At 43.7% G+C, this 16,744-nt stretch overlaps 1 protein-coding gene across 1 annotated transcript in view; it reads right to left on the bottom strand.

The window, feature by feature from the left end:
* CMPK2 (cytidine/uridine monophosphate kinase 2) overlaps positions 1-11,111 on the bottom strand; it is a 40,987-nt gene extending 29,876 nt beyond the window's left edge. Inside the window, exons 1-2 of the mRNA XM_082252337.1 lie at positions 10,394-11,111; positions 6,534-6,645 (exon numbers count right to left, since the gene is read on the bottom strand). Of these exons, the coding sequence (XP_082108463.1) occupies positions 6,534-6,645; positions 10,394-11,050 (769 nt within the window). The 5' untranslated portion in view covers positions 11,051-11,111. The remainder of the gene's footprint in view (positions 1-6,533; positions 6,646-10,393) is intronic.
* Between the last annotated feature and the right edge of the window lie 5,633 nt (positions 11,112-16,744).

Here is a 16,744-nt window from a genome sequence, read left to right as displayed (position 1 = left end):
TTTATTTGCATTTTCACCTGAGTCACTAATGAACTTTATATATGTGGACCTTTTTTTGCACATTTGCACATAAGGCACTTCCTCATTTTGTGATATTATTTATCTATTTGCTATATTGATTTACATCAATTTTAGTACCTTTCTCATTGTGATTACTATTATTATTGCTCATTTGTTGTGTATGAAGTTTGGAAATCTTAATATTGGACACACCTAGCACTTTATTTTCCTTGGGAATTTATTGATTCTTATTGAACCCCCTTGAACTACTAGATTTTTATTGAAAATGTTTTTTGAATATATTGATCTATTTAATAGCACCCAGCACTTTATTTGAAACTCTCCATTATCCCACCCTGGTTACTGATAAATCATTGTCAATTTTTTAAGCAAGCGCTATAGCCGACCACACTTTTGTGGCCTTATATTCATCCCATTAAAAATAAGTGACTATACTGTTTAAAATCCACTAATACACTCTCACCCTGCTCTGTGCATGCTTAGTTGCTCTTCATTTTTAGGCACTGCTGAGTTTATAGAGGCCAATCTGCTGACAGCCTTAAAGAATCAAACCCTCTTATACTTTACAGCCAAGGAAGCTGCTTCTGTTTGATCTGAAACTGCCATGGTGCTGCACATGTGGTCAGTTATGACACCAGCTATTTGATGGTTTAACAGTTTGATTGAGGACATAAGCAAATGTGACAGTTAGCATTCCTGGCATTCCAGGAATGTAACTGTTTTTTGAAAATGTTAAATCGATGGGTGTAGTTTCGCTTTATGATTCACTGCTGTTAAGGGGCTCTGGGCTTCAGCAAAATGGCAGCCTCATGTAATTTTTTAAGCAAGCGCTATAGCAGACCACACTTTTGTGGCCTTATATTCATCCCAATCCTTTTTTCCTGTAGCAGCTGCATTTTATATTTAATTATATTTAATGAATTAATTATTTAGTACAACATCCATTGGCGCAAGGGATATACACGCAAGTTTTGTAGTATATAACCCTACTTATTTTTAATGTTTTACATAGATATACCTGCAAAAGGGGTCAGACTGAAGTGATTTAGCAGGGCTTAATTTTTTGACTGAAGTTTCACTTTAAAATAGGTGGAGATCTACCTGACCAACGTGATAGAAGTCAAAGATCACCTGGTACAATGTGGCCCTGTGTCGCCTCCTCACACCAGATTTAAACCTCTAATTGCAGTACTGCCATGTTGCAAACATGTGTATTGCACAGCACAAATGGGCTTAAATCAGGTGGTGAAGAGGCAACGTATCACCACCTGTCAAACATACTTGGATCGCTTTTCAGAGGAATGGCAGTGACTGCTGCCCTTTTAATTGAGCCCTTAGTTGCATTCAGCAGCACTCTAAGGGCACTTTCACATGTAAAGTTAGGGGATGGTAAAACCTTGTGGTTGAGTTTACCACCCCTAATCCCTATCCCCTTTATCTGCTGAGGCAGAAGCCAAAAGGTGTATACATGGTACAGCAGAAATTAAACCCCCTGTTGCTTTTGGTGGGTGCTACCCCTTCCAATTGGGACCCATTCAAGTAAATGGGGCCGCTCTGCAAGTGCCCCACAACTGAATGCTTCTGCGGGGTCCAAGGGATTAAAGTAGGTGGTGAGAAAGCAACACAATGCTGCCTACTTTAACCCCTTGTTTGCTGTACTGCGCAAGATTGCAGGGCACTTGCAGAGTGTCCTCATTCACTTGACATGTGTACACCTCTGGCCACTGCAGCTAAATGGGGGGCGGTTGGGGTGGCAGGTAAAACACATCTTAACTATGGGGTTTTACCCCCTCCCCAAACAGCAAACTCAAATGATCTCTTACTGTTCTAAGCTCCCTATAAGACTGATTTTAACACTGATGTGCTATTTACCTGCACTTCAGGTGCAGCGCAGTGCATCTGTGGCTTTCCTTGGTTAGCTGCGCTTTGCCATAGACTATTATATCCTGCAGGTGTAATGAACTTTCTGAAAGTGCACCAAAACTCCTTCATGCAGAAATTGCACCAAACCTGCAGGATATAACAGAAGTCTATGGCTAAGTGCAGCAAACCCGCAGGAAAGCTGCAGGTACACTAAACTGCACCCACGGTGTGGGTAAACCGCAGCACATCACTGTGAAAGCAGCCTTCTACTATAATGTCACGTGTATTGCTTCACACTGACCTGAAGATCTCTTCTATCCTGCTGCTCCCACCGCTCTGGAGACCGCTAGCTGGAATAAGAGGTGGAGTGCAGTTATCACTCCACATGGGATGGGATCCAGCACTACAGAGGAGTCATCTGCTTATGCGGCTTTTTACTGCGGCAGGTTGGCTCTACGTCGTTCGTGCGCATGGTGCTGGGTGGCGGGCGAGCAGGGATGCCGATGCACAGGGCCGGCAGCTGCAATTGCTGCCAGGCACCATCGATCACTCCCCGCTGGGAGAGAAGGACGGTAAGCTGATGTAAACACAGCTAACCATTCTTCTCTCTGAAATGATCACAGAGCGCCTGTGATCCTTCTATATAGGATCAGAGGTCTCTATGATCACTTCACAAGCCCATCCTCCATACAGTTAGTAAACACTCCCCTAGGCTCACACTTAACCCTTTCATCACCCCTAGGTTAACCTCTTCCCTGCCAGTGTCATTATTACAGTAACAGTGCATATTTTTATCACTGATTACTGTAATAATGTCACTGGTCCCCCCAAAAGTGTCAAAAATGTCAGTTAGGGGTATGTGGCAGTCCCACTAAAAATTGCAGATCGCCGTCAGTAAAAATGACCTAAATCTTTCCCCTAGTTTGTAGATGCGATAACTTTTGTGCAAACCAATTAAAATGCGCCTATTGCGATTCCTTTACCAAAAATATGCAGCAGAATACAAATTGACCTAAAAAGATGAAAAATTTTGATTTTTAATTTTTTGGGGGGGCAATGTTCTATAGCAGAATGTGAAAAATATTGTTTTTTTTTTGTTTTTCAAAAATGTTGCTTTTTTTTTTTTTTTCGTTTATAGCGCAAAAAATTAAAAAAGAAAAACGCAGAGGTGATCAAATACCACCAAAAGAAAGCTCTATTTGTGGGGAAAAAAGGACATCAATTTTATTTCGGTACAGCGTCGAACCACGCAATTTTCCATTAAAGGAACGCAGTGCCGAATAAAAGAAAAATGGCCTTGTCATTAAGGGGCAAATGCTTCCAGTCCAGAACTGGTTTGAATAGGGTATTGCACTGTAAAAAGGCCTGCCCAGAACTACTTCTCTCCTCATCTAAGCTGCATCAACATGCTTCAAGCTCATTTTGCAAAAGGAATGTAAAAGGAGCTTGAAGCATGTTGATGCAGCTTAGAAAGTCAAAAGACGATCAAAATGAAGTCAACTGCAAGACAAATTCACTTTTCAATGAAGTTTACAACTGCTCTCAAATACAAGCCCTAATAGTGATTCGGAATGTGCCATTATCCAATCAGAAATCATCTCTTGAAGAACTTCAGGAAGTTTTGTACTGCAGCATTTGTGGAGGTAAGTGTAACGTTACTTATATAGCTATATATATATATATATATATATATATATATATATATATATATATATATGGTACATATACAGTAAAACCTTGGATTGCGAGCATAATTCGTTCCGGAAACATGCTTGTAATCCAAAGCACTCTTATATCAAAGCAAATTTCCCCATAAGAAATAATGGAAACTCAGATGATTCATTCCACAACCATTTATTCATAAGTCCTTCAGTTTATAGTCCATATAAAAAGATGATAGCATTGCGATAGGTTATATAACCATAAAATGTCCATCCACAAATAGCCACTTCCACAAGGGGATAAGAAGCAAAATCCAGTAGGAGCTACAGAGTATCAAAGAGAAGAAAGGCGCCTCTAAGTGTAGCAATATGGTTCCATTTAATGAAGGTACAACATTTAGCAACTCACATGGTTGATGAATAAAACAGGCACATCTAAGTATGCAGGCATCCGGGGTAAAGCTGTCCACATGGACTATCTTCTGCACCGCCGGCTGCCAGTCTGTAATCCTGACCGGGAAGACCACCCTGCAGTAAAGGGATCTAAAAGCGAGGGGCAGCATGGAAGGGATGACGTAGATGGCGGTGCAGAGGATGGTCTATGTGGACAGCTTTAGCCTGGATGCCTGCATCCTTAGATGTGCCTGTTCCAATCATCAACCATGTGAGTTGCTAAATGTTGTACCTTCATTAAATTTAACCATATTGCTACACTTAGAGGCGCCTCTTTTCTCTTTTATACTCAGCTGTGACTTGAAGCTACTTGTATATCAAGACATCGCTTGTAAACCAAGTCAAAATGTATTTGAAAATTTTGCTTGTCTTGCAAAGCGCTCTTAAACCAAGTTACTCTCAAACCAAGGTTTTACTGTGTAGTACATAAATGTACATACTGTAAATGTACCTTTATTGTGAAAATCACATGAAGATCTAATAATATAAAACATGAAAGCCTTCAGAAGTTATTGCTGTCTGGTGGAGATTTTACCTCCCTTCCTGTCCCAATGGCACATATCACCAGACCAGAAATTTAGAGCAAATTAAAGCATAACTCCAGGTTTGGTTTCTTAGGACTTTAAATAGTTAGTATGGATAAAGCTGGTCCAAACAAAACTATTAGATTCAGTAAGTGATGCTCCCGCTGTCAGCGCTATATATAAACTTTATTTAGCATCAGTTATGTACAGTATACACCGCTGTATAAATTTTATTTAGCATCAGTTATGTACAGTATACAGCACTGTATAAACTTTATTTAGCATCAGTTATGTACAGTATACACCGCTGTATAAACTTTATTTTGCATCAGTTACGTACAGTATACAGCGCTGTATAAACTTTATTTAGCATCAGTTATGTACAGTATACACCGCTGTATAAACTTTATTTTGCATCAGTTACGTACAGTATACAGCACTGTATAAACTTTATTTAGCATCAGTTATGCACAGTATACACCGCTGTGTTCCAGCAGTGGTACAGGAACTTCCTATCCAGCTCCCGAAAACAAAAAGTCGGACTGAGCTCAGCCATTCTCAGGAAGCCTTGCATGTCTTTAATAAATACATGGCTTCTTCTGATTGGCGGAGATTGTGACATCATCTGCCCACCTCTCCACTTCAGCCAATCAGAAGAAGCCATGTATGGATTGATGAAATACAAGGCTTCCTGTGAATGGCTGAGCAGCGCTTAGCCCAACTTGATTTTGTTCCGGGAGCTGGACGTGGAGTTCCTGTACCACTGCGGGAACACAGCGCTGTATACTGTACATGGCTGATGCTAAATAAAGTTTATACAGCGGTGTATACTGTACATAACTGATGCTAAATAAAGTTTATACAGTGCTGTATACTGTACATAACTGATGCTAAATAAAGTTTATACAGCGCTGACAGCGGGCGCATCTACTTGGTTTTTTGGACCAGCTTTTAGATGAACTAACATCAAATCTGGAGTTCAGCTTTAACTTAGTAGGTCACAGACAGCAATCAAAACCCAACAAAGATACTAACTATTCTCTGTCCTTTCCAAAACCATGGAATGTTTTGGATAAAAGTTTACTGAAAACCGAACACCAGCCTTCCCTTCACTCCCTCCACAGGCTCCTCTCCTCTGCTAAAATGAGCTTACTCCAATTTTACTGCACACTGTAAGCTTCTCGTAGTGTGCATTAGAAGCTGGAGTCAGTTACAGCCCACCTTTTTTTTGGCTTCAGGATGTCTGGCATCATCTAACCCTTTCCTCCCCAGCCTGCCCCTGGCCCACCCATTTCATTAATTGAATTTATTTTTATTTTATTTATTACAGGTATTTATATAGTGCTGTAAATTTTACACAAATTGACCCTAGTATGTGTATACATGAATGTGAGTTAGGGACCAGTTCTTTTAATCATGAAGGCTCAGTATCACATGTGGCCATTACCTAGGGCATGATGTTGCTTTTAAAAAACTATGTAGGGCCCCTCCCACCAGCCATGATCTGCATACATTGCATAGAGGAACAAAGAGACCCAGTGACTGGATCTAAAATAAAGTATGTGAAATAAAGTAAGTGAAAATAGAAAGGTTTTATTTAAAAACTTTGCTATTATGTTAATAAAGGAGGAAGCAATGAACCATGGAAGGCAAAATGTAAGCAGATTAAACTTCAGCTTTTCAGGACCTGTTTACATCAAAACACTGCAAAAAATCCTGCGTTCCATGCGTGTTTCCCCGCACCATGTTCAAAACGCACTGCACTTGCAATCTGCAGCAGGTGTCAATGCAAAGCTAACAACACCCTAAACTCAGTGTAATATCCTGCACCAGATCTGCTTATGGTGCGGTGCAGTGCGAATTAACCCAATTCAAATGAATGGACTGAAAACGCACTGCACTCAAATCGCACAGGAGCACGCCCCGGCTTCAGTGCGATTCCTGGTGTGAACCAACCGCTAAACAATACAAAGTTATACTTTCTGTTCTATGTACTTCCATTGTGTCATACCTGTGGCATCGAGCCCTTCTATTACAATGACAGGATGGGATCCTTTTTCTGGAATGGTACCAAAATCCATAAATTGTAAAAGTTTTTCCACTTCCGGGATCACAGCGACGCTCTACAATAAATAAAAAAAAAAAAAAAAAAAAACATTTGTTAATGTTTTTCTGCTTTTTTTTTAGATGTTTATTTAAAATGGTTTTAAAGGGAAAAGTTTTTTTTTTTATTATTTTTTTTTTACCCTAATGCATTCTCTGCAATAAAATCTTTCAATACCAACCCCCCCCCCCCCCCCATTCTTGATCCAACGCTGTCCTCTCTACAGCAGTCTACTCCCCTCTCTCACAGGCTTGGTTAGACCATTGGCTCCTGCTGCTGTCACTTAAATCCTATGAGGAGGGAATGGGGGCGACTGAGCTGCACTGTGTGTATCTACAGACACACACACACACCGGCTCGGGAGCCCCCCCTGCATAAGCTATGGGGACAGACAAAGAGGAAGAGCCAGGAGCTCCAGTGGGGGACCCGAGAAGGGGCCACTCTGTGCAATACCGTTGCGCACAGCAAGTAAGCAGGTAAGTCTAACATGTTTATTTTAATAAAAAAAAACACTTTACAATCACTTTAAATTTTATATGGGAACAGTACAATACACATTTACCTTTTATCTCTATGAAAGTGGTTCTAAAGGCTAAAGGCTTTTTTTTCTTTTTTCACCTTAATACATTCTCTGTATTAAAGTAAAAAACCTTCCATAATCAGCCCCCCCCCCCCCAAATACTTGCCTGATCCCCGATCTCGATCCAGTGCTGTGTCTGAGAGAAGCAGTGCTGCTCTCTCTCCTCACTGGCTCAGAGACAGAGTGGCTCCCAGCGCTGTCAATGAAATCCAGTAAGGAGGGAGTAGAGGGCAGGGCCTAGCTGCGCTGCGTAAGTCTGTAGACACACACAGCCCAGCTTGGGAGTGAGCCTGCAACTTCTGCCCCCATAGCAAGGGGATTGCTATGGGGGCAGACAGAAGAAGAGTGGACAGTGCCGGAGAGGGACCCCAGAAGAGGAGGTTCGGGGCTGCTCTGTGCAATACCATTGCACAGCGCAGACAAGTATAACATGTTGAGGATGTCCGACAGACTGACAAAACCGCGTTGGGTGATGTTTTGAGATACATCCTTTCCGGTCAGCTGGAATGCAGGTGGAGCCCAAACTGGCGGTTCCTGTACAATACATGCTGATCCCTGTCTTCTTTAATGTAACTGCAATACAACCTTCTTTTTTAAATAAATGATTTGACATACTGCCCCATGAGAGTGTTTCTTCCTCTCCCTCTCTATATAGCAACACTGGAGCTTTGAATACACTATTTATATACATATTGAATGGATGATTCGTAATGAGTCGTAATTAGACTCCCTGTAATAGGGATCAATTAAGTCTGGTGAGTGCATAATGCGTCTGCATGCTAGTGGAGAGGAACCTTTCATATACCCAGTGAAGATGCTTTTCACGTCTGGGATTATATATGGACTACACACTTTTTATGTATTTTTTAGAATTTAAGAAGGTGTATTTATTTATTTGTCTATTCACTATTGTTTATTCACTATGGTGTTATGTATTTTATGATGTAAGAGCGCAGTTTCTTTGTTTCTTTTCAAGGTATAACATGTTTGTTACTTTAAAAAAAAAAAAAATTGTTTTTAGTAATGCTTCAAGTTCTCCCCCTTAGTATGTCAACTCCCATCATCCCACCCAATCTTTTTTTTTTCACACCAAATAAGAGGGATGCCATTATATATTTCACTGCTTAAAGCGGAGTTCCGGGCAGAGAAACGATTTTTTCCTGAACATACCCCCGGGACAGTCAGGGCTAGCACATTCCACAATGGATAGCCTCTGATCTGTCCCGGTTCGCACTTACCTTTTAGAAGAAATACTTACTTAGAAATTTTCTTCCACAGCGTTTCCATCACGGTTGTGGGCAGCTGAAGCCGGCGCGGTCCTCTTCTCTGTTTTCTTCCGCGTCTTCGTGTCCCAGAATGCACTGCACCGGCCCCTCTCGTCACTTCCGGTGCGGCGCCGCATTCCTAAACAGCTTCTGGGCATGCCCAGAAGCTGTTTAGCAGGGGAATGCGGCATCGCCCGGAAATGACGAGCGGGGCCGGTGCGGCGCATTGATTCCTGGGAGCTATGACGTTTAGCTCCCAGGAATCATCGCGAGGCAGGAAGTGACGGGGTGAGCCTCGGCGCTGGAGGAGGAAGCTGTCATAGGTGAGTATTTACGATCGTCAATAAAAAGGTGAGTAAACAAAAAAAAAAAAAAATAACTATCCAATTCCTTTTCAGGTGAGGCATACCTAGCGGAGGGGCACAAAAAAAAAATCTTTTTTGTGCCCGGAACTCCGCTTTAAAGAAGAACTCAGGTAGTGCTGTACCCACACTACATGGGTTAACTGCTCGTTTTTGCCCAGGGGTGAGGAGAGCGGAGACATACTTACCTAAGTCACCGAACCTCCCAGCACAAGACTAGTCCCCACTGCTCCTGATCCCAACCCCATCCCCCGCACGCTAGCAGTCTTGTGCATGGACTGCTCCTGACGTCATCACGCTCATAAACTGACTCTGGACGTGAGGACGGTAGGAACAGTCAACCACTGGATGTGAAGGTGCGCTGTTTTCTGGAAGATCGAAGGATCAGGTAAGTATATCCTTTTGGTGCACCCCTAGACTAAACAAGCAGTTTCCCCATGCAGTGTCGGTACAGCCCCACTGCATGGGAAAAAAAATAAATTTCTCCCAGAGTTCTTTTTTAACTGTCAACAGCACACAATAAGATAGTTTAAAGCTGAAGTTTGGATTCCATTGGTTTGGATTGTTCAGTTTTTGGTAAATCTAAAACCGTACAGTCAGACTGTAACATGTATGGTTAGCTTAAGGCTCCATTCACATCTAAACGTTCTGTAAATGCACCAAAAACGTATTGTGCTTTTACTGTCATTTATTGTTAATGGCACCCCAAACGCACAAAAAAAAGGTACATTTGTTGCAGCACGAAAATGCACAAAAAAAAAAAAAAAAAAAAACACATGTACAAGTGATACTTAGATGTAAATACAGCTCTAAAGCCTAATTCCGGTGTTCCATCAGAATAGGTGACCCATCAGAACAGATAACGGAAGTGACGTTCCGTCACCTGAATACTTTCTGCGCATGCGTAGCAGGTTTGCTAATGTGACAGAACTCCTGCGGTCAGAAGGCGGCAGGGGACATGTTCCTACACCCAGCTACATCTTAAATTTCACAGTCATTTTAGCAATAAACTGTAAATAAAATGTAAATAAATATAGTATATGGATATCTGTGATGCTGTTTTGAATGTTACATTTTGAAAGAAGCTGGATGGCAGCTATAGAAAGGTGACGGAGGCCATCTTGGTACACCCCGCACTGGTCAGCGCTAAACCTTTAGGCTTTGAAAATGTAACATGAAAACAGCATGACGGATCACAATATACTATAGTGATTTATATACACTCACTTTATTCGTAAAATGACTTTGAAATATAAAACGTAGCTGGGTGTAGTAAGATGTCTGCTGGTGACATATGACTGCAGGTGTTCTGTCAGATTAGCAAACCTGTGCATGCGCAGTAAGATTTCAGCTGACAGAACGTTCATTACGGTACCTAATCTGACGGGTTGCTTATTCTGACAGAACACTGTCAGTGTGTGTATAGAAATATGTGAGCGTCAGCGAGAATCGGATTGTGTGTGATACTAAATCCTGTCTTCTCTGCACTCTCTAGGCAATTCTCTGGCAGTCCACAGAGACAATAAAATAACATGGTGTACCTTGTGTATTGTATCTCACCTCATGCAGCACAGACAGTACATCCTGCAGGGAGGAATACACAGCAGAACCTCTGAGAATTTCCACAAATGGAGATGGCACTGGGCCATTCACTTCCACAACCTCTGACCGGTCCATCTCCTTCACTTGTCCATTGACTTCCCATCGGCTCTGCCAGACCCGGCCCTGTTCTCCTGTATAGGTGCACAGCTGGATGTCCTGCTGGTTCTCCCGGAGTAGACCCTCCAATTTATTCTGTATGTCACGGTGATGTTGTGGATCCAGAATTAGGAACCCTTTCTGCAGAGACCCATGAAGGTTATCAGGAATATATGAGAGGAGTTTTACTACCCGAATCCCAGGCGCTATCGCAGTCAGTTCTTTTCCCATTGACTTCTGTAGCCTCGCTGCTTGCACCCGATGGCTGGTAGTTACACACAATGAATGAGCGTGACCCCCTTGTGCTAGGAATGGCCAGACATTGGAGGTCCTAGAGGGCACTGGGCTTCCATTGTCCTTTAAAGTGAAATAGAAGGGAGAATTACAGGCAGATTCCACAGCATACATTCGGGATTTTACTCTGGCACTGGCCATCCTTCTGCAGGTTCTCAGCCTAGACCTGGTGTGTAAGAAGAGCTGGAGGCAGAGAATGGGAGAAGTTTTACAGCCTGCCATCATTCTGGGGAAATGGAAACAGCAGCAGCTTGTTATGGTATTGCTGCGCCGGAGAAGAGAAAGTGAAACCAGGAGTTTAGAGGAGAATAGAAACCTAACCACACCGCAGCCTATTTATGCTGCTAGTTTCTGTTTCCTAGGGAGGTCACAGAGAAGGAATGTATTTTATCAGGAGGAAGCACACATGATACAGCCCAGCTCCATACATGATAACAACAGTTTTCACCTGTGTAGTTGTTTGCCTGGCAGAACTATATAGAAAACTGGAGGCAACAGTTAATGCGGCATTAAACCCAAAACTAAAAATGTAATATATTTATTTATTTCAGGTACTTATATAGCGTTGTCAATTTACGCAGTGCTTTACATATACATTGTACATTCACATCAGTCCCTGCCCTCAAGGAGCTTACAATCTAAGGTCTCTAACTCACATACATACATAGTAGGGGCAATTTTTTTTTTTTTTTTTTTTTATACAGGATCCAATTTACCTACCAGCATGTCTTTGGAGGGTGGGAGGAAACCCACGCAGGCACAGGGAGAACATGCAAACTCCAGGCAGTTAGTGTCGTGGTTGGGATTTGAACTAGTGACCCTCTTGCTGCTAGGTGAAAGTGCTAACCACTACACCACTGTGCTACCCTATATATTATATAATATATTGCAGCTTACCAATCACTAGATGTGGTGGCTGCATTCGTTTTCTTTCTTAGACTTTTTTTTCCCCCTCCGTTTTCACCTGGGGATCTGGCCAGTAACAAACTCCCTGTATTAGAGCGCCCTCACTCCTGGATAAAGGAGCATAGGGGGCAGATTTGGACAACAGCATTGTCAGCCTCAGGTGAGGGGAGTTGAAAAAAAAACAAAAAAACAGACTTACTGTCCAGATCCCCAGGTGAAAATAAAAAAGCCTAAAAAAAAAAATAAACAAAATAACGCAGTCCTAACACCGAAGAAAGTTAAGCTGCAATATGATAAATGTTTGCTTTTGGGTTTAGGTAGGACTGAACAGATCAAAGGCTCATTCACATGGGTGTCCAAAGCACCATGTTTATATGCATGCAGCACATATTTTTACGCTGTAGGTGTTTAGACAAATACTTTAGGCACAGATTTTAAATATGAACTTCTGCTAGCTCTGACAGCAAAAACTTGCATTCTATGCAGAAAATACACATATGCCCATGTAAAAGAAGCCTAAAGTTAGTACTAAATACTAGGAATTGTTTACCTAATGCATTCTCTGCATTAAGGGAAAATATACCCAAGTACCTTTTCATATACCCTTCCCCAAACTCTTACCGGTGGTCCATGTTCACTGACGCCGGCTCCAGGATATTCCATGCTGCTTCCCTGAACTTCAGGGTTGTAGAGGGTACTGATGGGCAGGGAGGGTAGGGGAGCAACAAGCTGCTGCCGATGTCTGTCATATTGCTGTGATGAGAGAGAGGGGACATTGCTTGCTTTAATGGACACACACAGCTTGGCTCAGGTCCCAGCTGGGCGTACACACACATGGAGGTCTCCTTAGCAGCCTGCTAGGTAAAGGAGACACCCACAAACAGGAGCGGGGAAAGGATTTGGGAACAGCCAAACACAGACAAGAGAGCATGAGGGCATTTTGACCCAACAGCAAGCTCTCCGATCGCCATATCTATGGGACACAGCAAATCACAGGGTGGGGCGTGGGACCAAATAAATTGGCAATGTACCATGTGATCCCTGTGAGCAATCACAGTGATCAGACATGTACACAAAGGCTCCAAATTGTAGCCAGCACTCTGCTTCCGCTCATACTGATCAGCTATAGGAGGAAACAGAATGTTTCCAAACAGTGATTGACAAAGTACAATGTCACCAGAGCAGCCAGTCAGTGCCCCTGATCACTAGTCACCTTAGTACAGAGAAATGTGGAGGGTATGAAGAAGGGTATGTACAGGAACAGATTGCGGAGGGTATGATAGAGGGCAGTATGTGTAGAAGAAGAAATATGGAGGTTATGATGAGGGGTATGCACGGCCAGACTGGGAATAAAATTCAGCCCTGGTACTAGTTCATACCAGCCCCATAGCATTATTATACCAGTATTATTATACCAGTCCAACAGCATAACGTCATTATTTTCTTGTTCATAAAAGGGAAAAACCATGCATTTTAAAGCACAATGAAGAGTGTATTATACAGTAGATGAGACAGATATAAAAGCATATAGGGCATATGAGCAAATTCCCGTTAAAAGTGCAGACGTGGTACAGGAGGTGGTCATAGGCTATGTGGGCCTTGTATAGGAGATGTCAGAGGCTGCGGGCATGGTACAGGAGGACATTTCAGAGGCTGTGGGCATGGTACAGAAGATGCAGGTGCTGCAGGCATGGTGCAGGAGATGCAGGCGCTGCGGGCATGGTACAGGAGATGCAGAGGCTGTGCGGGCATGGTACTGGAGATACAGAGGTACCGGAGATGAAGAGGATCTGGACATGGTACAGGAGATGCAGAGGCTGCGGGCATGGTACAGGAGATGCAGGGCTGTGGGCATGGATCTGGAGATGCAGTGCTGAGGGCATGGGGCAGGAGATGCAGGGGCTGCAGGCATGGGGCAGGAGATGCGGAGGCTGCGGGCATGGTGCAAGAGATGCAGAGGCTGTGGGCATGGGGCAGGAGATGCAGAGGCTGCAGGCATGGGGCAGGAGATGCGGAGGCTGCGGACATGGTGCAAGAGATGCAGAGGCTGCGGGCATGGGGCAGGAGATGCAGAGGCTGCAGGCATGGGGCAGGAGATGCCGAGGCTGCGGGCATGGGGCAGGAGATGCAGAGGCTGTGGACATGAGGCAGGAGATGCAGGGGCTGCAGGCATGGTAAGGAGATGCAGGGGCTGTGGGCATGGTACAGAAGTTGCAGGGGCTGCAGACATGGTACAGGAGATGCACGGGCTGTGGACATGGTACAGGAGATGCAGGGAAGGTCAGACGAAGCCAAGGGTCAAGCCAGGAGAGGAGAGAAGACAGGTCAGGAACAATCTGGGTCACAAATGGAAATCCAAGGAAGGTAGCGAATGCTCAAGACACAGAAAAAGCTGAAGACAATCCAGCAACTTGATGGGCTGAGCAGAGGTCTTATATAGGCCAGCAAATGGATGCTTCTATGACGTAATGCGTGCGCCATTGCGTATGCATGTTCGCGCATGCAAGCCGTGGTGAATCGGCGTACGCCCATTCGCCAATCTTCTGCCAGTGCGCATGCGCACGTTAATGCGCCTGATGCGCCCATCACAAGTACTGGCGGAGCTGCCAGTCACACCAAGATAATTTCTCTGACAGTGCCCCCCCCCCCCAAGGGGCAGTCTCCAGATGCCCAACCGGACCAAGCTTTTTGGGAATTTTCTGTGGAATTTCCGCACCATCCTGGGGGCATGCAGGTTACTGGTGGGCTCCCAAGAATTGTCTTCAGGGGGGTTACCCTTCCACTCGATGAGATACTGAGTTTGTCTCCCTTTCCTTCGGCAGTCCATAATGGTCTCAATTTCATATTCTGTCTCCCCTTCGACCGAGACTGGAGGTGGAGGTAACTCGCTCTCCCAGAGAATGGGCTAGGTACAACTGGCTTGAGCAAGGAAACATGGAAGACCGGGTGAATCTTAAAAGAATTTGGAAGTGCCAGCTCAAAGGCCACAGGATTAATTACACTCTTGATTTCAAAAGGATCTAAACCTTGGCCCAAGCTTCCTAGAAGGGCACGAGAGTTTAAGGTTCCTAGCTGAATGCCAAACTTTGTCTCCAACTTTGAAATCCGGGCTCTTCTTCTTTTTACAGTCATGAAACATTTTATAATCCTTTTGAGCTTTTCACAAGGCTTCCTGCAGTGATTGATAATTAGCTTTAATAAAGCTGATCTAATCTTGAACAGCAGGAACTGATGCCTCGTGAAGGGTATTGGGTAAGAAGGAAAAGAAGCAATTCTGCACAAGGGAGGAGCGAGACCAAGTTATCTTGAGAACAGGTGCAGAAACATTGTAAGTACTGTTCCAAGGTTTGATTAGTCCTCTCCGTTTGTCCATTGCTCTGTGGATGGTACGCTAAGGATACACAAACTTCTATGGATGAGGATTTACAGAGATTTCTACAGAACCTGGAGGTAAACAGCACCCCTCTGTCAGATATGATATTGTCTGGTAACCCCTGTAGCCTGACTATCTCCTTATTAAATATGTTGGCTGTATGCAGAGCCGAGGGTGTGCCAACCATGGGCAGAAAATGAGCCATCTTTGAAAGGCGCGATACACTACCACCAAAATGGTGGAAAACCCTTTTGAGGGGGGTAGATCAACAATAAAGTCCATGGATAGTTTTTTCCAGGACTGCTCAGGAATGGGAAGTGGTCTTAGCAGACCCCAAGATTTGGTATTTGAACACTTGTTTCGTTGTCAGATGGTACAGGAGCTGATGTAATCCATGCAATCCCACCTGAGGTTGGGCCACCAGAAGGAACGTTAAAAAAGTTCAGAAATTTTCTGCACCAGAAATGCCCAGCAAGCCTATAGTCATGGAAGATTTTTAAAACTTGAAGTCTTACTTGAGGAGGAACAAAGATCTTATCTTGACAACACAGAAACCCTTCTGGCCTTTTCAAGGAAGACCCATCAGGATCCATGCAATGGACTGAGGCCTGTCAGATTGCTGTCCTTAGGTCAGGCTGGATGAGTAGAAAATTTTGAGCAGAAGGAATGGTACCTGGTTCCGCGGTCTCTGGGGTATCTGGAAACATACGAGAGAGGGAATCCGCTATCCCATTCTTGGAGCCTGGCCGGTAAGTGATGTGGAAGTTAAACCTGGAGAAGAACAGGGCCCATCGGGCCTGTCGGGGTCTTAAACGTTTAGCTGTCCTGAGATACTCTGGGTTATTATGGTCTGTGAAGATCATAATAGGATGAGCAGCCCCCTCCAGCAGATATCTCAACTCTTCCAAGGCAAATTTAATGGCCAATAGCTCCCCATCACCAACATCGTAATTCCTCTTAGGAGGGGTCATCTTCCTAGAGAAAAAAGCCACGGGATGGAGAAGAGACTAAGGGCCTGAACACATGATAAGAAAATCCGAAGGGAAATTTCGTCCGACGACCGATCTGCTGATTTTCAGATTGTTAGTATGGTGCTTTCAACAGCCGACACAGACTTTTCGGCCGAAAAAATCCTGATGTGCAGGCTATAAAATTTTTATCGTCCGTCAACACAACGTCTGATTTTCGTCTCATTAGTACAGTTTTCGACAGAAAAAAATCTTAAGAGCAAGACTAGGCATGCTCAGAGACGAAAGAACACACACAAAACAATCCAACACTTGACATCACTTCTGAAGTAGAATTCTTTCGTACGGGAAAATTCGTATGAAAATAACCTCTTCACTTTCCACATCAGACTAGCATGCCACAAAAAACGGACGACAGATCGTTCGATAATCTGATCGTGTGTACGGGGCTTTAGGCCCTTGACGTTGGGACAAGATCGCCCCGGTGGCGACTTCTGAGGCATCAACCTCTAACACATAGGGCAAGGCCGGATCAGGTTGCTGTAATACAGGTGCAGAAACAAATCATTTTTAGTTCATCAAATGCTGCTTGAGCTTCTTGAGACCACAGAAACCGGGACTGTTGGCAGGTTAACTGGGTAATGGGTGAAATAATGGATGAGAAGTTCTTCA

Source organism: Pelophylax lessonae, assembly GCF_965119305.1.
Source record: "Pelophylax lessonae genome assembly, chromosome: 3".
In the NCBI taxonomy this organism is placed as follows: domain Eukaryota; kingdom Metazoa; phylum Chordata; class Amphibia; order Anura; family Ranidae; genus Pelophylax; species Pelophylax lessonae.
This window is presented reverse-complemented; position numbering and strand designations above follow the sequence as displayed.